The 20,099-nt window shown below is 39.9% G+C and overlaps 1 protein-coding gene across 1 annotated transcript in view; it reads left to right on the top strand.

The window, feature by feature from the left end:
- Positions 1-20,099, top strand: part of ubr4 (ubiquitin protein ligase E3 component n-recognin 4) — a 54,580-nt gene that overhangs the window by 7,748 nt on the left and 26,733 nt on the right. Inside the window, exons 15-48 of the mRNA XM_042492699.1 lie at positions 3,006-3,193; positions 3,384-3,540; positions 3,692-3,777; positions 3,909-4,078; positions 4,426-4,705; positions 5,408-5,540; positions 6,130-6,209; positions 6,299-6,427; positions 6,727-6,909; positions 7,261-7,383; positions 7,486-7,715; positions 8,460-8,578; positions 8,699-8,796; positions 9,150-9,307; positions 9,440-9,646; positions 9,870-9,971; positions 10,054-10,154; positions 10,619-11,006; positions 11,257-11,320; positions 11,478-11,669; positions 11,855-11,925; positions 12,471-12,618; positions 13,314-13,547; positions 14,741-14,911; positions 15,033-15,215; positions 15,676-15,834; positions 16,129-16,281; positions 16,468-16,695; positions 16,939-17,096; positions 17,227-17,401; positions 17,538-17,739; positions 18,155-18,318; positions 18,762-18,978; positions 19,534-19,750. Coding sequence (XP_042348633.1) covers positions 3,006-3,193; positions 3,384-3,540; positions 3,692-3,777; positions 3,909-4,078; positions 4,426-4,705; positions 5,408-5,540; positions 6,130-6,209; positions 6,299-6,427; positions 6,727-6,909; positions 7,261-7,383; positions 7,486-7,715; positions 8,460-8,578; positions 8,699-8,796; positions 9,150-9,307; positions 9,440-9,646; positions 9,870-9,971; positions 10,054-10,154; positions 10,619-11,006; positions 11,257-11,320; positions 11,478-11,669; positions 11,855-11,925; positions 12,471-12,618; positions 13,314-13,547; positions 14,741-14,911; positions 15,033-15,215; positions 15,676-15,834; positions 16,129-16,281; positions 16,468-16,695; positions 16,939-17,096; positions 17,227-17,401; positions 17,538-17,739; positions 18,155-18,318; positions 18,762-18,978; positions 19,534-19,750 — 5,668 coding nt within the window. The remainder of the gene's footprint in view (positions 1-3,005; positions 3,194-3,383; positions 3,541-3,691; positions 3,778-3,908; positions 4,079-4,425; positions 4,706-5,407; positions 5,541-6,129; positions 6,210-6,298; positions 6,428-6,726; positions 6,910-7,260; positions 7,384-7,485; positions 7,716-8,459; positions 8,579-8,698; positions 8,797-9,149; positions 9,308-9,439; positions 9,647-9,869; positions 9,972-10,053; positions 10,155-10,618; positions 11,007-11,256; positions 11,321-11,477; positions 11,670-11,854; positions 11,926-12,470; positions 12,619-13,313; positions 13,548-14,740; positions 14,912-15,032; positions 15,216-15,675; positions 15,835-16,128; positions 16,282-16,467; positions 16,696-16,938; positions 17,097-17,226; positions 17,402-17,537; positions 17,740-18,154; positions 18,319-18,761; positions 18,979-19,533; positions 19,751-20,099) is intronic.

Here is a 20,099-nt window from a genome sequence, read left to right as displayed (position 1 = left end):
AATGTGCCATGTTTTTTAAAACAACTTGGCACATTTGGGCTTTAGGACACTTGGATTAAATTGGTTGAGCAGTATGGAGAGATTTTGTGTTTCTTTTTAAAGTTTTTTTAATGTTTGAATCCATTTGCTTCAATTGTTTGGGAAATGAGTGCGCCGCCTTTTCCCTGTGAAACTCCGGCAGTGTTTTGTGAACTATACAACTTCACCTAACTTAACATTGATATAAAGATGAGTAGATAATGACTGAATTTGAACAGTCCCTCTTAACATTTTTTATACATATAGTGATTTATTAATACTGGGGTAAATATTTTTAAATTATTGTGCTGTATTGATTTTTGTGGTAATATTACCTCGCCATATCTCAGATCTCATTCTTTTTTTTTTGGTCATCATGTTGTTACTTGTCACCGCATTATTGTTAAACATGTTGGAAAAGCTCCTCAGTACAAAAATAATGCAGGACCCATGTCAAAACAGTGGTATTATTATTGAATACAATAAATTCAAGTTGTGCTTGTAAACTATGGGCTTAAACACACTATGCTACGTCTTGCTGTCACCTGAAACGTTTTGGTTTTTGTATGTTGCATGCAGACGTGAATATCAACTTACAGTGATATTCTTTTAACTCTTATGAATTGTTTCTTGTTTTTGTATTTGAATTTATCTGTGGACACTTAAACTGGTTGTGTCTGCTGTGGGCTTCTTTTCAAGTATAATATTGCTAATATAATATAATATTTTCTATTGATTCATATGTCCTTAAATAGGTAGCAGTGTTGGGCCACCACTCAGAAGGATAGGTGTGAGAGTTAGGGGTAGCCAGACTGATGGCAAACAAAAGCAGAGACTTTGATGGACTAAATCCTGACTGTCAGAGATATATTTTGGAATGCAAGTGGGGGATGTCAAGGGATAAACTAGGTGTAGTTGGGCTCCACCTGTAAACACGGAACAAGTTCTGGAACCAGAAACCCAGGATCGGGGCAATACTCATGTCTCCTGGAGTTGTCAAGTTTGAGTTTAGGCAACAAGTAGGTGTAGCAAACTTGAGAGAGGAGAATGGAGGAACAAAGGAGCAATATAGTGGACTGTCAAGTTAGACAGAACGCACGTGAGAGAACAACAGAGGAGGAGGAGGTCATCAGTGTTTGCTTCTGCCGCCTCAAGAGTGGGAGAGATGTGTGTAACATTCAGCAGACATTGGTGATCATCATCTGTGCGCTGCATTGCTATTGACTTCTGTGTGACACAGCCCATTCTGCTAAACCTGTTCTGCGAAAATGCAGAGCTGACGTGAAATAACAGGAGGAAGAAGGATCAGTGGAGTGAAGAAACGCGTCAGCTTTTAGCTTGTATTAAATGTTTTAATATAACAAAAAAAAAGAAAATGTATTTTACAATAGAAATCAGACTCGGGCCAAAAACTGCCGCCATGATTCAGGCTTGGGTTGGGCCTGGACAGAAACTTTGTGGGTACATGTGGGGTTGGGCCTGATTTTTTTGGGCCAGATCAAAGCTAAACTCCTGAAGAAATTCTTCCTGTGTCCCATGAGAGGTTGGGAAAATTTAATGGTGAAGTAGGCCATGATGAAATTTTCCATAGCTGAGGGGCAGCTCTTGAGTTATGGTTTTAAGGTAGTTGAAATCTTTTTGGGGTGGCAAACCGAAGAGCCTGTTGCTGTACACCAGGAGAGGAAAGCAGTCAAACTAAAGAAAGAGACCTTTTGGACCTAAAAGATTTGGATACTTTGTTTGCATATTCTTTTAGAGTAGAAAATTATATATAAATTCCAGTGTTCCTTACAAAAATTGCAGTTTTTAACCAGACTTTATTCAGCCTTCATTGCTTAAGGTAACAGACGGAACATTAATTTGGTAGAAGAGGTGTTTTGCATAAAATCAGAACTAAGTCATGAGCAATAAACATTCAGTGCAATGTAATCACATTAGGATGTTGTTAAAATATTTTAGAGACTTTGTTGTTAGACGTATTTAGTTTCCATTCTGCTTCAAAGATAAATGGTTGGCTGTGGAACAAAATCAACCTTGTATTACACCAAGATATTATTTAAACCAATGCTTAAAAATGTAAAAGAGCTTACAAAATTGAAATTTTAAAAATGGCTAGTTGTATGTGATGCATGTTGCTAGTCGTGCATAAAGATGAAAATATATGCAATGCCTGTGACCTCTTGATTGTGACACAGTGCTTTTCTGCTATGGAGTAATGGAGCAGTGAAGTTTGCACAGTGCAGCAGATACCGCACAGCTTCCTTTAGAGAGTAACATGTTTTGTGCATCAAGTGTCAACCTTACTACCATTGTCTGTCTCATTCTTGCGAGTAGCATGCATGTAAATGCACACACAAAGGCAGCGAAGAATTCAATATTGCATGCTATTTAAATGCTTACGTTTTTAATAGAATTTATTTAAAGAACCCATTTTAAACAAATAATTTTTATTTTTCATGTCAAATGCCAAAATAGATTTAGGATTCTCTTGGAGCTACACAATTCTGAAAACATTTAGTGTCCGTAATAATAGCAGATTACTTGAGGAAGGATATTAGCTATAAGGATGTGAAACACTGTGGAGCAGCGATTTTGTTTTTCAGCAACTACAGCTTGAGATCTGTCATCATTTCACTACATTTTTCAATGGCAAGTGTCTTGGAAAAATGGGTATATAATGCGTACAAAAAATGTACAGTGATGGCAGGTAAAAGTGGATGTTTTATGAGTAAAATGTTCTCTGAATAATTATTCTCTCATATTCTTTAAGTGGATGTTCACAGACAGGATGTCACTATATGTCCACCATTTACTGCAGTCTTTGGCTCTTGTCCACCACCTGCACAGTGTCATGAACTAGTGTGAAGCTTTTTACATTTTGCCTTTTGGTCACTCCACTGCCACTCCACAAATATCTTGAAAAGCCTTGGAGTATTTCTTACCTCCACTTTAAGAAACTCATGTACATTTTTTGTCTTTCTTGGTAGATGATGACAGTGAACCCATCTTGGGGCTTTGGTTTGAAGAGACAATTTCGCCCACCAAAGACAAAGTCGCTCCCCCACCCCCTCCACCACCTCCTCCTCTGGAGACCTCTCCCAGACTGAAGAGCCCCAGCAAGCAGAATCCAAGCGAAAATGGCAACATTTTAGCTGGTCGTAAAGACCCAGAACTGGTGAGGACTTATTATTGTGTGCCTGACAACATACAGAACAAAGCTGCAGCATTAAATCCAGTGTAAATGGCACATGCTCTTTTGCAGTACTATCGTACCTGTCATTCTGTCTTTAACATCTCTACTAACAGCTCATAAAAGTTTTTCGGTTTGTGATCATCTAGAAACTCATTATTGTTTGTTTTTATAGTTCCTCAGTTTAGCCTCCAGCATTCTGAACTTCATCACCACCTCAATGCTCAAGTCCAGGAACAACTTCATCCGCAACTACCTGAGCGTGTCTCTTACAGAGCAGCACATGGCTACACTAGCCAGCATCATCAAAGACGTGGACAAAGATGTCAAAGGTATGCCAGAAAAAATGATTGCTTATCATAAGAAAATTATCTCAAAATTTACTTCAGTTTCCTTTGTTTGCTTGGTAGCTTGTGATGTATAGCCCATAATTGGTAGAAAGCAATGCATGCTGCTAGGATTAATGCATGTTGTTCTCCTCAGGCTCCTCAGATGAAGCGTTTTCTTTAGCTTTGTATCACTTCAACCACACCCTGGTAACATCAGATCTTCCATCCCCAGCCCTGCAGGTAAGAGGAGTGTCTTCGTTATACCGCTATCTTGAATACCAGCACCAAGTGACTTTTATTATTGATCCTGTTATTTATTAATTATTTGTTCAATGTTGCGGACTAATTATTTTATGTCTTGTAATTCCCAGAGCACCCTTCTTCAGCAGTTAGGTGTTGCGCCCTTTTCAGAAGGTCCCTGGCCTCTGTACATTCACCCTCAATCATTGTCAGTGCTCTCCAGACTTCTTCTCATATGGCAGCACAAAGCAAGTGTGCAAGGAGAGCCGGATGTACCTGAGTGTATGAAAGTCTGGGAAAGGTATTGCCAACATTGCAGTTCTTATCTGGCTCATTTGTATAGAATGGTTTAAAATTTAACTCATTGGATAATGGTTAGTTACTTGCTGTTTAATGTGTTTACTGATAGTCGTGGCAAAAAACTACTGGAATAAGAGTTCTCAGAAAACTCACTTTGGCGTCCGGGTTGAGAAACAAGTGGAAAAGAATGGCCATTTTAGGTTGAGCGGTATTTAATATTTACTAATGTTCATGACAGAGGGGACCTTATTAAGTCATATATTAGCTTAAATTTGCACACAGTTTATTTTAGTTTGTCATTTTTACCTACTTCTGCTTTCTACAACCTTTCCTTTCCTGCTCTAACAGATTTTTGGGAACTTTGAAGCAGCACACTATCCAGAGTTCAGTGCACGGAGAAGATGACCTTAATGTAGAGCACCTCCAGCTCCTACTGCTCCTTTTTCACAATCTGTCGGAGCGCGGTCGGCGGTCAGTTCTGACCCTGGTCACTCAAGCCATCACTGAAGTGGCACAGAGCAAAGACTCCCAGCTGAAGGCAGTGCCTCTGAACCTGGCCCGCCTGTGTCTGGTTTTTGACTACCTGCTGCGCCACTACTCCAAGGCACCACTGTACCTTTTTGAACAGGTTAGTTGCTCTTTTTTTTTTTATGGTGGTTGTCTTGTCCTGACAGTAAATGGCAAAGTTTTATATATTTGTTACCTAATTTTTATACTTTTCAAGTAAAATACTGTCCAGCAAATGCTTTAATTTTATTTTCACTAATCTAGAACAACCTTTAAAATTGCATCCTGAATATTACAGAAGGCTCATTTGGGTATACGAATAACCTCACAGTCACTGTTTCAGTAAATTCCTTTGCAGCAGCTACTGGCTTCACATCTTGATAATACTGCACCATAGCAGAGCAAGTGAGCGGAGTGGAGCCTCCTCACTCACAGGGCTGTTCATTCCCTTTGCTCCTCCGCTCAAAGCTACTCCAGGCCACTTCGCTAAATATCATTTCACAGTCAACTCAGATTTCACCCAACTTCACTTAGATTGCTCATCTCTAGCACCAAAAAAAACAAAACAATTCCATTCCTGCATTCTGCTTGCTCCACTCTCAACCTTTGTACCATAGATTCACATATTTCTCTGGCTGCCAGAGTCAGTAACTTGTTGAGTTATTTTTTCGTTTACCTATAGGAGTCATGAGCCAAACAGTGTGGCAGTATAAATTATCTAATAAATATCTTTATTTAATCTTTGTTTTCATGTGACTTATTTGTTTGTTGCATTGCGATTACAGGAAATTAAACTTCTATTCGTCACGATTATTATTTCTAGGTGCAGTATAACCTCCTGACCCCACCATCCACCGGGCCGAGTTCTGTGCAGGATGGTGGCAAACGCAGCGGCCTCCCACTTTATTATGGATTCAAAGAAGTGGAGGAGAACTGGGCTAAACACTGTTCAGCAGGTAACATCTAGAAAGGAAATGCAATTTATCTAACCCACAGGAGGTACAAAAATTCACCAATTGCTTGAACTTTTTTCCCAACCACGTATAATTGAGCATAAGCAACAAATATCTTTCCACAGATTGTTTAGCTGTCAAACTCAATGGTTGTTTGAAGTGTTTACCTCTGTGGCATTGATGTCCCGTGCTGCATCTTACATCAGTGCTTATTTCCCCTCAAGCCATTTACAAAAAAAAATGTTTCGCAGAAACAGCAGAAATTCATTGCACATATTGTATTTAAATATGTGCTTGTTCTTGTGCCATTATGTTGAATGAGCTGTTCCTGTGTCTACTGTTGTTGGCTTAACACTGTTGTATATTCGACGTGTCAGTGAGAAGAAGACAAAAGTTTAACAAGAAAGTGCAAGTTATAATAATAAGAGATTTATTAGGAAAATTAAAATAATTGTTGAGAACATTAGCAACTTTCACACATGTATTTTGTACAGTCTGTGTTCTTGTGCCTTTTCTTTGAATAGGATGTGGCTATGATGATACTAAATAAGTAAATAATAATAATCTGTTTATGCATTTGAACCTTTCTTAGATTCAAATGTTCAGCCGAAATTCTACTGCGTTTTATCCCCTGAGGCATCTGAAGATGATATCAGCAGACTGGATAGCAAGGTGAGACTTTGACCTCTAATAGATGAATAAATAGGTTAATAAGAAAAAAAACTCTCACTGTATTCAGTCTTAACTCTTTTTTCTGGCAGGTCTTTCCAAAGCTGTTCAATGGAGCAGTAAAATATGATGAGCTGTATGGGTGGCTCATCTCACTCCTGGTTGCAGGCTCTCAGTTTGATACAGCAAGAAGACAAGAGAACAAGCCAATTACTCCTATGGTGAGAGCACAGCACAACAAATCATGAACTGTGTGAACAGGGTAACAAGTCCATGATGCGGGAGGCCTGTGGTGCTTTAAGATATCGGCTATTTGTGGCTCCACCCTTTTACTTATCATTCACTTACAGTATTTAAAATGGAGACCTTAATGTGCTTTAAATAAACACCTTTCAATGTGAAGCACCACCAGGAAGTGTGTACTTTTAATCAATAGTAACTTAACAGTAACATGCTTCAGCCTTGACATTATCTGAATGTGAATTGGAAAACAGCATGTTTTTTTAATCACCCTGCACAGGAGGCATGCTCCCTTCAGTACTACTTCCTGGTACTGTGGAGGATCCTGGGCGTTTTGCCACCCTCGAAAGCCTACATGGAGCAGCTGAAGAATGGCTGCAGTGATCCCAGTGAGAGCGACATCCTGCACACACTGCGCTGGTCCTCACGTCTCCGGGTGTCCACCTACGTGAACTGGATCAAGGTCTGTTGATGCCTGAAAGGCAGATGCAAAAACAAATAAATGACTTCAGAACTATTGCATTTGACTTTGTTTTATGGGCAAAATAAAATGTAATAGATTATAACATTGTCTATTATTCTTTTCAGCATCACAAGTGATTTACTCCTCATAATTACTCAATCTATGCATAATTGTATTACATATTCTAACAAATCTGTTGAAATTCAGTATTGCAGATTGGCATTTCTGAAACAATTGACTTCTTGATCTCTGATTTACACAATATACTGTACTGTGTCTTCAATCCAGTGATGAAATATCCTTTTCGGGTTTTATTGTGATATATGACTATGCCCATATCATCACCGACAGGAACACTTGGTGAAGCAGGGAATGAAAGCAGACCAAGCGGCATCTCTGGTTGAGGTGACGGCTGCAAAATGCAGCACCGTTAAATATGACGTGGAACTAGCAGAAGAGTACATTGCCAGACAGGTATTGATTTCAACCTAATCATCATTGACCTTTGTAACGATTTTTGTACAAACTAAGTTTTGATCACAACTGCCATGTTTTGACAACTCGATTGTATTGCAGATTTCCACCTTCTCCAGCGTGGATCCAAACGCCATCCTTCCACTTGATCAGTTACCCTCTCTACAAGCCATCTATACACTGGATGCAGTCATCTCTAAAGTGCAGGTTTCCCTGGATGAACATTTGTCCAAGGTTGCCATTGAGGCAGACACCCACAAGTCATCTGAGATCACAAAGAACCTTCTGCCTGCCACTCTACAGCTCACTGATGTTTACACAGCCTTTACAAGGTGAGAAAGGGATCACTTAGACAGGCTCGTCTCAGTCAGGCATACTGTCTAGCAAGCTGGAATATGAGGATATCATTTTAAGAGCAGGAGCAGAGCAATTGCAGGATCACTGCAAGTTCATGTATTGCTTTACACATAGCCATTTAACTCACACTCAACTTTATTGATATAGCACGTTTAATACAAACATGAAGCCCAAAATGCCCCTCATAGCAAACTTGAAATAAAAAAATAAACATTAAAATGAAAGTCAACAGAGTAAAAAAAAAAAACTGAGATAAAAATAATAGGTAAAATGAACAAACAATTATAAAAACTTAAAGACTAAGGCTGTAGCATTACTCTAAATTAAAAGCCAGATTAAAAAGGCATTTCTTTAATTTCCTTTTAAAAAATATGGAGAGATTAAATGCATTAATAACGGAAATTACAGAGGACAGGATTTTAAAATTTTGGCTTTCCCCCTTCCTTTATTATAAAGCTTTTATGCCGCTACTTTGCAAAAAGACCTGCAATCTTATACATGCACAAGGCCAACAGTTTTTCCAAGTGTTAAATCCAAAATGTCGGGTGTGTTAACATGTTTATTTTTTGTGTCTATGTTTTGTTTTGTTTTTTATATCCATTTTACATTCACCAGTTGTTTTTACCTGCAAACCTGCTTCAAATCTAAAAAATAAGGCCTAAGCTGTAAATGATTTTGTTTATCTTATTAAAATGATCAAACTAAATTGTCATGACCAGGTCTTACCTACTCATGAACATCCCGGAGGAAGGGGACAACAAGCTTACAGATGCCAAGCTCCAGGGTTATGCTGCAGTTCTGTCCATTGGCTCCACCCGCTGCAAGGCCAACCTGCTGGGTATGTGAAAAAATGACTCAAGAACAAAATCTATGAAACTGTACATTAAACAGTACTTTCCCTGTCACATCTTTTTCTATATATTCACAGTTTTTGGACATTTTTTATGTAACTTCACAGGTCATAGTATCATGCAGAATCTACCATCAGCTGTACAGACAATATGCGAGACTTGGAACAGCATCCACACTAATGAATTCCCCAACATCGGCTCATGGGTATGTGTGTTAAGTTCTTGCCTGCGGTTCAGTGTGACTCTGTCCCTTTTCCTAAGCGCATTATGAATTACAGCTCTTTTCATTATTTAGTTGTTGGTTTTTTGCTTTATTCATAACATTGGGCTGGTACATTGACTATGAGGGTGCTTTCAAGGATGATGTGTAGATGTAACAATTTTTGTACCACCCGGAGCTGATTTTAAATTATGCATTTTATCTAAAATTTCTTCTTCAAAGAATTAAATAATTCAAAATATGTATAATATCATTACAAAAAGTATTCAAGTATGAAAGCATAGTTTTTACCCATATTGACCAGCCCTACTCAGCATTGTCATTTTTTTCTTTCTTAGCGAAATGCATTTGCCAATGATACCATCCCATCAGAGAGCTACATCAGTGCCATCCAAGCAGCTCACCTGGGCACTTTGAGTTGTCAGTCCTTGCCTCTGGCCTCTTCTCTTAAACACATCCTACTGTCTTTGGTTCGCCTCACTGGCGACCTCATTGTGTAAGTGCTTGTCCAGCTCTTTTTAAAAATCAGATTAATTTAACACATATCAAAAAGTATGTGAAAAGTAAAAATGTATTAATGAAAAGCCTGTAAACTTCAGTTAACATTGCTGTGTTTTTGTCTCTTTAGCACAGAGGAGCTGAATCCTTCACAGGTTGTGCGCACTTTGCTGCCCCTCCTCCTGGAGAGCAGCACAGAGAGTGTGGCTGAGATCAGCAGCACCTCGTTGGAGCGCATCCTTGGTCCGTCAGAGTCTGATGCCTTCCTGGCCCGCATCTATGAGCGTTTGGTGACCGGGTGTTACAACATCATTGCCCATCACTCAGACCCAAACAGGTATGCCATATGTGAATTGATAATTAATTAAACCTATCAAATATGTTTGATGTTAACATTAAATCACTGTGTGGTGTAAAACAGGTGTTTGTAGTGTTTAACCCACAAAAATATCCCCCCACTGTGCAGCATTTGGACTACTGTATCACATTTCTTTTGTTTACTTGCCTGCAAATGTATTGATAGGTTGCTCTTATCGTTTTTTGATCTCTCTTTCTTTAAGTGGTTTGGATGAGTCTGTCCTTGAGGAATGCCTCCAGTACCTTGAAAAGCAGCTTGAGAGCAGTCAAGTCCGCAAGGCCATGGAAGAGTTCTTTTCATTCAGGTATCTGCTCAATGGACAAGACAGGCTGCATTACATACACATCTAATGATTACCTCACTTATTTTGTGCTCGTTTTTTCCAGTGGGGAGCTTGTCCAGATTATGATGGCGACAGCCAATGAAAATCTGTCAGCAAAGTTCTGCAACAGAGTGCTGAAATTCTTCACCAAGCTTTTCCAGCTCAGTAAGTCTGCTGTGGTCAGAGCTCATTTCCATCAAGAAAAGCTATCAAAAGGCTGAGGTGTGCTTCAAATGGACTGGTTCAAATTAGTTGTCTGACACCTGTAATTGCCAAAATGTTGAGTGCTGTTGCTAATGGCCTCACTTGAAGGCTAAGTGAACAGCCTGCCGTCAGAGAGGGGCACTAGACAAAAATAATGGGCCAATAGCTGCCTAAAGTGGGTGTGAATGTCCGATTGTCTGTTGCGGAAAGTTACAAACATTTTGACAAACATCCCCCCATGCTCTTATGTCAGAAAGGTGTGGGGTAGGGGGTTTCAGACACTGCTCCATGATCCAACAAGTGCTTTGTTTGAAGCATAACTGCGCCTCATCAAAAAACAAATCAGAGAACTTTATAGCTGCAAGCTGCAGATACATCAGATTTTTCAATAAGCATTAATCTCATGGTGATGCTGTCATTCACAGCCGAGAAGAGCCCAAACCCCAGCCTGCTGTGTCTGTGTGGGTCTCTGGCCCAGCTGGCCTGTGTGGAACCCTCTCGTCTGCAGTCCTGGTTGACACGCATGACGGCCACACCACCAAAGGACTCAGAGCAGCTGGAAATTGTGCAAGAAAACCGACAGCTTTTGCAGGTGCTCACCACTCATATTGTGCGTGACAACAGCCAGGTGGGCGAAGGAGTATGCACTGTCCTCCTCAGCACACTCATTCCCATGGCAACAGACATGCTTGCCAATGGTGATGGAACAGGGTTTCCTGAGCTCATGGTCATCATGGCCACACTGGCCAGTGCTGGACAGGGGGCTGGTCACCTGCAGCTGCACAGGGCAGCTATCGACTGGCTGACCAGATGGTAAGAAAGAACTTTCACAGACATGCTGTCTGATTTGATTTACACCAGGGAAGTGCATGATTTTTTTTTAGCATCAGTGCTAAGGCCAAAATCACCAAAAAATGTTTGGCAAAAGCTCTTTCAGATTAATTACCATAGATAGAAAAAGTACTTTGCATTGGGTAATGAAATTCCTCAGCCATTATCTAGCAGTGATGCAGTCTTAAATTTGTGAATATTCATTTTAAAATTGCTCACATTTTCTCTGCAGCAAAAAGTATTTAACACAGAAGAATGTTGTGGAAAAAGTGAGCACAAACTTATCCCAAGGAAAGGTATGTCTTTATATTCATCAGTATATTGTTGTTTTTGTGTTTGTAGAAGTGCCTCATTTTAACAGGTGTAATTCCATTTTAAACATTGGTCTAACATGTTTGCCATTAACCATTAACTGTCAAATAATTGATGTGCACCTGTTTCCCTCGATTTCAGCATGCCAGCATGCTGGAATGCTCATGCCACATTATTTCCTATCTGGCCGATGTGATGAATGCCTTGCGGCAAAGCAGTGGCCAGGGCACCTCAGCACTGCTGATGGAGGGGGAGGAGAAGGCAATGGAGGTGGACTCTGACTGGGTGGAGGAACTTGCTGTAGAGGAGGATGATTCCCAGGCAGAGGACTCTGTGAGATCTCATTCCTTTTTGTCTTTCTGTCTAACCTCTTTAAACAGGGCCACAATTTGTAAATGCTCAGTATACAGACCTAAACATAAAATGCTATGAAATTGTTGTAAAAGCTTTTTTAATAGTAGTATTCTTGCTGCAGGAAAATCTCTGTGTATTTTAACATGTTTGTCATTGTTTGACAGGATGAAGACTCCCTTTGCAACAAACTCTGTACTTTCACCATTACTCAGAAGGAGTTCATGAACCAGCACTGGTAAAGACAAGTTGATTGTTCTATGTAATTTTGCTTTTATTCTTGAAGGAGAAGGCCTTATTTCTTTAAATCATGATCAAGTTAAGGTTTTCACACAGGAACCCTTGATAATAATAATTCAGAATAAAATCCTACATACAACAGATTGACCTTTAGAAAAAATACACACAGTTCTGTTAATTTGTAATGTAGGTTAGCATTTTGTAGACGAAAGGCAAAGTAACAGTTTGCCATTGTGTTTGCTTAATTATAGTGACGCCAACTAATAAAGCTCACACAATCCTGCTTATTTTTAATTTCTTAACACACAAACATGCCTTTGTGCAACACAATATTTGAAGAGTCTTAATTAAAGTGTGAAGCATTGTCTTGAAGGTTTTTGTTGTGTAAATTATGATACATTTGTTTCTGTCATGCACATGCACAAATGAGATTTAGATTTTTTCCTGTTAAATTGCCTTTATGTCGAAGCACGCAGGTGACATTCTATCATTACTTAATTGCCGATGTACTATAAACAGTCTGTCCTGTTCCTTTTTTTGCAGGTACCACTGTCACACCTGTAAGATGGTGGATGGGGTAGGTGTGTGCACAGTGTGCGCCAAGGTCTGTCACAAAGACCATGAGATCTCCTATGCCAAATATGGCTCTTTCTTCTGTGACTGCGGTGCCAAAGAGGATGGCAGCTGCCAGGTGAGACCGAATACCTCAGGTCATCATGGGAAGAGAACAACAGCGGTAACTTTGGCTTGCAAGTCATTCCCCCATTGACTTCCATCCAGTCATTTCATTTGGTCAGGGTTATAGCTAGCCCACACATGTGGCCAGAAAATGAGAGAAATCATGTTACGAATGTCTGTTGTCAACATTTTGCTTACTGAAAAGGCCAGCTTTCCTAGTTAATCGTAAACATTGGACTTTTGAATGTGCATGTGATGATAAAGAAACCATCAATTACCCTCATTTTACCTTCAGTTTACTGTTAGTTTTGTAAGATACAATAGGCCTTTTGCACTCTATTGCCTTTTGTAGCAGGTTTAACTTATTCTGTGTCATGATAGTTTTGTTTTAGGAGATAGTGTATAGTATTGGCATGCAGCAAATTCTAGTGATCAAAAAAGTTAACTGTTGCAGTGATAGGAGTCTTGTCCATCCATGATTTTTGTTTGCCTGTAGATAAAGTGCACCTTCAACCTACAAATTCTCTCTAACCATCTTTTTGACTAACTATTTACTCCACACTGTGGACGAGCTAGCAAATTGAAAACAAAAGCAGGTTATCCTAATGTAAAGAAGTTAAGCAAAGAAAATGTATCTGATTGTATTTGATGTGTTGTCATATTCAGTTGCTCTTCTCACTGCTTTACTTTGTGTTGTAACATTCATAGGCCTTGGTCAAACGCAGCCCCAGCAGCGGCATGGGCTCCACCCTGAAAGAGTCTTCTGCATTCCAGAGTGAGCTGCGTATGCCTGACAGCGCGATCCGCCACCAGAATGCCTCACCCTCGGACAAGGGCAAGGTCACCATCTGTGATGGCAAACCTGGTGATGAAGACAGACCTAAGAAGAGCAGTGTGTGCAAGAGCATCGAGGGCTGCCAGGAGGAGTTGGTAACACAAGTGGTAAGAGAAAATAGTAATAATCTTTACTTGTAAAGCACTTTTCAAACAGTTTTACAAAATAAAACAGACAAGGCATAAAATCAACAGGTTCCAAAATAAAACTGATTAAAAAAAAACAATTTAGTGTATAAAACCAAGAAAATAAGAAGTTCAAAAGAAAGTCAAACTCAAGTAAAATGAGTTGGGGTTGACCGATAGGGTTTTTTTAGGGCTGATACCGATTATTTGTAGTTAATGAGACCAGTGACTGATATTTGGAACCAATTTGCATTTACAATAAAAAATATTAGAAATTGAAATAAAACAAACTCCACCATAAAACTTCATTAAAATGCCTCTTTACAAATAAAAGTTCCTCCCATACTGACACTGTTTTTGCACTGTTTATTTAATTTTATCAGCAGTCATTAAAATAAAATATTGATATAGATAATCGGCAAAATGCCAAATATCTGCCCCAATTATCAGCCAGGCTGATAATCTATCGATACCTAAAATGAGGAAAGGCTCTCTGACAGAAGTTTATTTTAAGAGGGGACTTAAAAGAGATAACTGACTTCAGCCGATCGGATTTCCTCAGGCACATCGTTCCAGCGCCTCAAGACCCATGAAGCAAATGCTTTGTCCCCTTTAGTTTTCAGCTGGGCCTCTGGAACAGACAAATGGCCTCTGCCTGAGGATCATAAAGTACATAGTGGCACATATGGTATAAAGACATCAGAGATAAGGCAGGGAAAGAGGCCACGAAAAGCCATTAAAGTAATCCGTGAAATCTATTCTAAAACATACTGTGGTTAAAACAGTATCTCTTTGTTGTGGTTTAAAGCATTGCAGCCAAATTCTGCATAGTCAAGAGTTGATCAATAAATATTTGGCTCAGGCAAGAAAAGAGGCTGTTTCAGTAATCCACTCATGAGATGATGTGTAAAATTACCCTTGTGTCTTTAAAAGTAAGAATGCATATTTTTGAAAATATTTCTTAGTTTGATATAAACATCATTGCACAAGTTTACAAAAAATCTATTCTGAATTTGTCATCATGTCAATGTCTCTGTTGGTCATCTGTCTTTTTTTGCTGGAGACTCAAATGATTTAACATGATTGCACTTCTTAAAGTGGAGGTATTTCAGGTTTATTTTACTTGCATTGCGCATTGTGTGACTCAAGCTTTTGGCTTTCTTTCTCCGCAACAGATGGGATCGTCCACTGCAGCAGTCATACTAGAGATGCTCATGTTTCTCATGGAAGCCATCCAGACCAACTTTCAGCAGGCATCAGCAGTGGGAAGCAGCAGCCGCGCTCAGCAAGCGCTCAATGAACTGCATACTCAGGACAAAACTGTGGAGATGACCGACCAGTTAATGGTATGAAGACCTGTATATTTTGGAGTGGTTAGACAAAAATCCACTTAATTCACTCATCAGAATCATTATTTGTAAAAACAGTGGTAAATATCATCACATCAACCGCTTTGCTTTTCCTCAGGTGCCCACGCTTGGCTCTCAGGAAGGGGCTTTTGAGAATGTGAGGATGAACTACAGTGGTGACCAGGGACAAACTATACGCCAACTCATCAGCGCACATGTCTTGCGTCGTGTTGCCATGTGTGTCCTGTCCTCACCCCATGGACGCCGCCAGCACCTTGCTGTCAGTCATGAAAAGGGAAAGGTAAGCTCACAAACCAGGAAGCTTAATACTGTAATGATGACATTACACAAAAAGCTTGTGTGGACAGCTTTATTAAGATCTTGATTTAAAATACACAATTGGATCTTTTTTTATATACCTGAGTTGATTTACCCGTGGAAAGGAGCACCACTACCAAACAAAGCTCGAAACGTTGACCACTTAATCATCTTTTCCTTCCATACAGCAAAATCTATGTTTTGCTGTATACATATTAAACTCAAGTGATACATTTTAATATAAGTAGACAGAATATATACATTTGTAATGTACATCTAATATAAAGTGTATCTCTGCACCTTTTAATGTGTATTTCTTTTGGTTTCTTTGCTGTTATGTATAATGCTTAGTAAATATTGCCCTCGTCAGTCATCACCAGTTTGCATTGTCGTGTTTGTCTAAATACTGATAACTCGTTTTCTCTCCATCTCCCTGTTTACAGATTACAGTTCTGCAGTTGTCCACTCTCCTGAAACAGGCTGACTCAAGCAAGAGGAAGCTAACACTGACCCGCCTGGCCTCTGCTCCTGTCCCTTTCACTGTCCTCAGTCTCACAGGAAACCCTTGCAATGAAGATTACCTGGCTGTGTGCGGCCTGAAGGTAAGAAAACCATCTTCTACTAAATTGAAGATTTTTGCTGTTTTATGTGTGTTTTTTAATATGGTGTGTGCAAATAAACCTATTAAAAAGAAAATCCCACAGAAAACAACAGCTGTTTTGCTTGTGAGAGAAGATCACAACTAAGTTGGCCTAGATCATAATGATAGTAGAATTCAAAGGAACCGTTCATACTAAAGATAGCAAAGTAACTTTAGAAGTATTTTTTTAACCCATGGCTACCATAAAGGTATTTGAAATTTGACTGTTCTGTCTTCATTCTTTCTTTTTCTCAAGGACTGCCATGTGCTAACATTCAGCAGCACTGGCTCTGTGTCAGACCATCTTGTGCTGCACCCACAACTGGCTACTGGCAACTTCATTATTAAAGCTATCTGGTTACCAGGCTCACAGACTGAACTTGCCATCATCACTGCTGACTTCGTCAAGGTTTGTTTTAGGAGAATAGACACATTGTATATATCTAAAATTAGAGCATTGACCTATTATTGGTGATCTGATTAAAATTCTTCATTTAGAAAGACACTCGCAGGTCCTAAACATGTGACTTTGGTTGTTCTGCTTTTTGCACGGAAATAAAATGTCTTTTTTTTGTTTGTCTCTGTTGCCAAACAGATTTATGACTTATCAGTGGATGCTCTCAGTCCCATGTACTACTTCCTGCTCCCAAGTTCAAAGATCCGCGATGCCACCTTCCTGTTCAATGAAGAGGGAAAGAACATCATCGTCATCATGTCTTCTGCAGGCTACATGTACACCCAGCTCATGGATGAATCCAGCAGTGCCCAACATGGTCCTTTCTATGTCACCAATGTTTTGGAGATAAACCACGAAGACTTGAAGGTACTTGTACCTAATGGAATTAATCCCATATAAGTGTGGGAAACGTTATCATATCAACAGCGAAATAAAAGATTGTTAAATGGATTTACTCTATCACAAGCCTTACAGTGCATTCCCACTGCTGTATTTGGGAATGTTTGGTCGATTTCATTTTCACCCACTTCAAATCAGTGTTTGCTGTTTCTTGAAAATGCTGAATGGCAGAAAGCAATATTGAGGTGAATTCTTTTTGTGTGACTTCAGGACAGCAACGGGCAGGTTGCCGGCGGTGGTGTGTCTGTCTATTACTCCCATGTGCTTCAGATGCTTTTCTTCAGCTACAGCCAGGGAAAGTCTTTTGCTGCCACAGTGAGCCGCAGCACCACTGAAGTACAGAGGCTCTTTCCCATCAACGTAAAAGGGTAACATTTCTGTCACTTCATAAACTGTCTCTTCACTTCCCTACATGTTTACTGGGCGTAGGGAATGTAATGGGTACCTGGAAGACCTAACCATGTCTCCATCTTTCTCTTGCATTCCTGCCTTCGTTAGCTCTAATGGCAGCAGCAGTAAGATGTCGCCTGCTCTGTGTCAGTGGTCTGAGGTCATGAACCACCCAGGCCTGGTGTGCTGCGTGCAGCAGACAACAGGTATACCACTTGTCATCATGGTGAAACCAGACACCTTCCTCATCCAAGAGATTAAAACTCTGCCAGCTAAAGCAAAGGTGAGGGCCACTTACTGACGATTAAGCGGTAATTGTGAAAAATGTATGTTTCCCTATCAAAATTGTTTGCCATTGGATATGAAATCGTTGCCTTTTCTTAATTTTGACAATACAATACATTTTCCCTTTTTCCCAGATTCAAGATATGGTAGCGATCCGACACACGGCCAGTAATGAGCAACAGCGTACAACCATGATTCTTCTCTGTGAGGACGGAAGCTTACGAATCTACATGGCCAATGTGGACAACACCTCTTATTGGCTCCAGCCCTCGCTGCAGCCCAGCTGTGGCATCAGCATCATGAAACCGGTCCGCAAGCGCAAAGCTGCTGCTACTAGTGAGTAAACAATAAACATACATAATTCTGAGCATAAAAGGGTTAACATCACACCTTTAGACAATGGCTGGTTATTTGCAAAATGCGAGGTTAACCACAGCTGACATTTCAACGGTTACCCTAATCCTCAACCTCTGTGTAAGAATATTGTAGCCTTTTTTTTAAGATTGTCTGTCTTTTGCTTTAGTTATTTTGTTTCCACAAGTTCACGTCAACGTCAAGGTACTGCTAATAATCAGTCATCATAAAAATGTCTCTAAACGCATGTAGTATCTTCTCAGGATCATTCTCGGTGTACACAGTAGACAAGTACACTTAAACATTCGCTGAAAAACAGCCAGAAAATGGTTACCTACATAGAATATGCTGTGCTTGGCAAAACATTTAAATTTTAATGCAAGGATTTTACTTTCAGCAACCCGGACCTCCAGTCAGGTGACGTTCCCAGTGGACTTTTTTGAACATAACCAGCAGCTGACAGAGGTGGAGTTTGGTGGCAATGACTTGCTGCAGGTCTACAATGGACAGCAGATCAAACACAGGCTCAACTCCACCGGGATGTATGTGGCCAACACAAAGGTGGGCGATATTTTGATTTTTTTTAAAGGATTATACCAACATTTGACATCTGTGCTGGCTTAACAACTTTTTTAATGCACTGGTGTTAATGGTATCACTAATATGAATCTTCAAGTATGGGTTCAAAAGTGTTTAAAGGCTCTGTTATGTGGTATATGTGTACATATACACATGTGGAAAACATTGTATAAACATTGTATATTGTATATCAATAATACCAGGCTCTGAATCTGAGACACTGCTTTGACAACGTGGGAGCTAGAGAGACTAGAGAGATAGTAGGACAGACCTGCATTTCACAAAAGGCTTATATGCTTATAAAGGGGGGAGGGGCGTTCTAAGGCCGAACATACTGAGCATGTTTATACTGTAGTTTTATTTTTTTAATACTAGACAATAATGCAGACCACAACAATTGTTGTCTTACTGGTTGTTTCTCCTAGCCTGGAGGATTCACTGTGGAGGCGGTGAACAACAACAGCTCAATGGTGATGACAGGCATGCGGGTGCAGGTGGGCACTCAAGCCATTGAGAGGGCTCCTTCTTATGTGGAGGTCTTTGGCCGCACCATGCAGATAAACCTGACGAGAGCCCGCTGGTTTGACTTTCCCTTCACCAGAGAGGAGGCCCTGCAGGCGGACAAGAAGCTTTCCATCTTCAGTAAGAGCAAGATTGTGCAGTGACGATTATAGCTGGCTACTTGTTGTTGATAACCTCACCTCTGTTTATATGCATTTATGTCGATTACTGTAACTTCAGAAATCATTTTAGCCATTTTTGTAGCTTCTTAACGTAAGTTAGAGGATTTAACTAAAAAAGTGACTCTAAAAGCACTAAACTGTAAACAAACCTGTGTTCTTTGCATTTCATACAGCCTCTTAAAATGCAAGATTGTTATGTCCGAATTTGTTTTTGACACTGCACCAAATAACCTATAATACAGAGCATTTTACTGTTCTTCCTTTAAAACAGTGGAAGTAAAACGTTTGTTTATTGGTCCAAGAGGGCAAATCTCCCTGATCTTGCAGAAGAATAAGATAATTAACAGGTTTAATGCATTTTATGCAGTAGCTAACCTCGAAGCAACATGATGTGTCTGAGTATATAAACAAAGGATATAGATTTTGCTCTAAGCTATTCCTTTAATCTGGATCATGGAACTTGCTGCAGACTTTTTTAAAAACAATCTTCTTCCTCTTCCCGTTCTTATTGAAGTTGGAGCATCTGTTGACCCAGCTGGAGTCACCATGCTGGATTCGATCAAGATATACGGTAAAACCAAGGAGCAGTTCGGTTGGCCTGAGGATCCACCAGAGGATTTCTCTTCGGCCTCCGTCAACAATGTCTGCAGTCCCAACCTCAACCAGGGCAATGGCACCTCTGATGGAGACATAGCCACTCCGACCACCACCAGCGGCACCGTGCTGGAGAGGTATGAGCTTCATTCTTATGGGTTCATAAGGTCAACACAACTTGATGGCATTTGCACTTATCAATCCTCTGCGATTAAGTGAATGACACACGATCTGATGAGACAGTATGACATTTTATTTGACTTTCAAATGCCCTAGTTTGTGTGACCTTTTAAAAGTTTACCTTTCAACTGTTAAACTATATTTTATCTACACTCTCCAATTTTGCTCACTATTAATTCATCTATCCTTTTAAAACCTGTGTGTGTGACTGCTCATTGATTTACTCACAAGGATCTTGTGGGCAAATCATTGATTAGTATTGTTTGACAGTATAGGATTTTGTATGATTTTGCATAAACGTGATGA

Source organism: Plectropomus leopardus, chromosome 8 (assembly GCF_008729295.1).
Source record: "Plectropomus leopardus isolate mb chromosome 8, YSFRI_Pleo_2.0, whole genome shotgun sequence".
NCBI classification, from domain to species: Eukaryota; Metazoa; Chordata; class Actinopteri; order Perciformes; family Serranidae; genus Plectropomus; species Plectropomus leopardus.
Note: the sequence above shows the minus strand (reverse complement) of the source record. Positions and strands in the feature narration are given on the sequence as shown.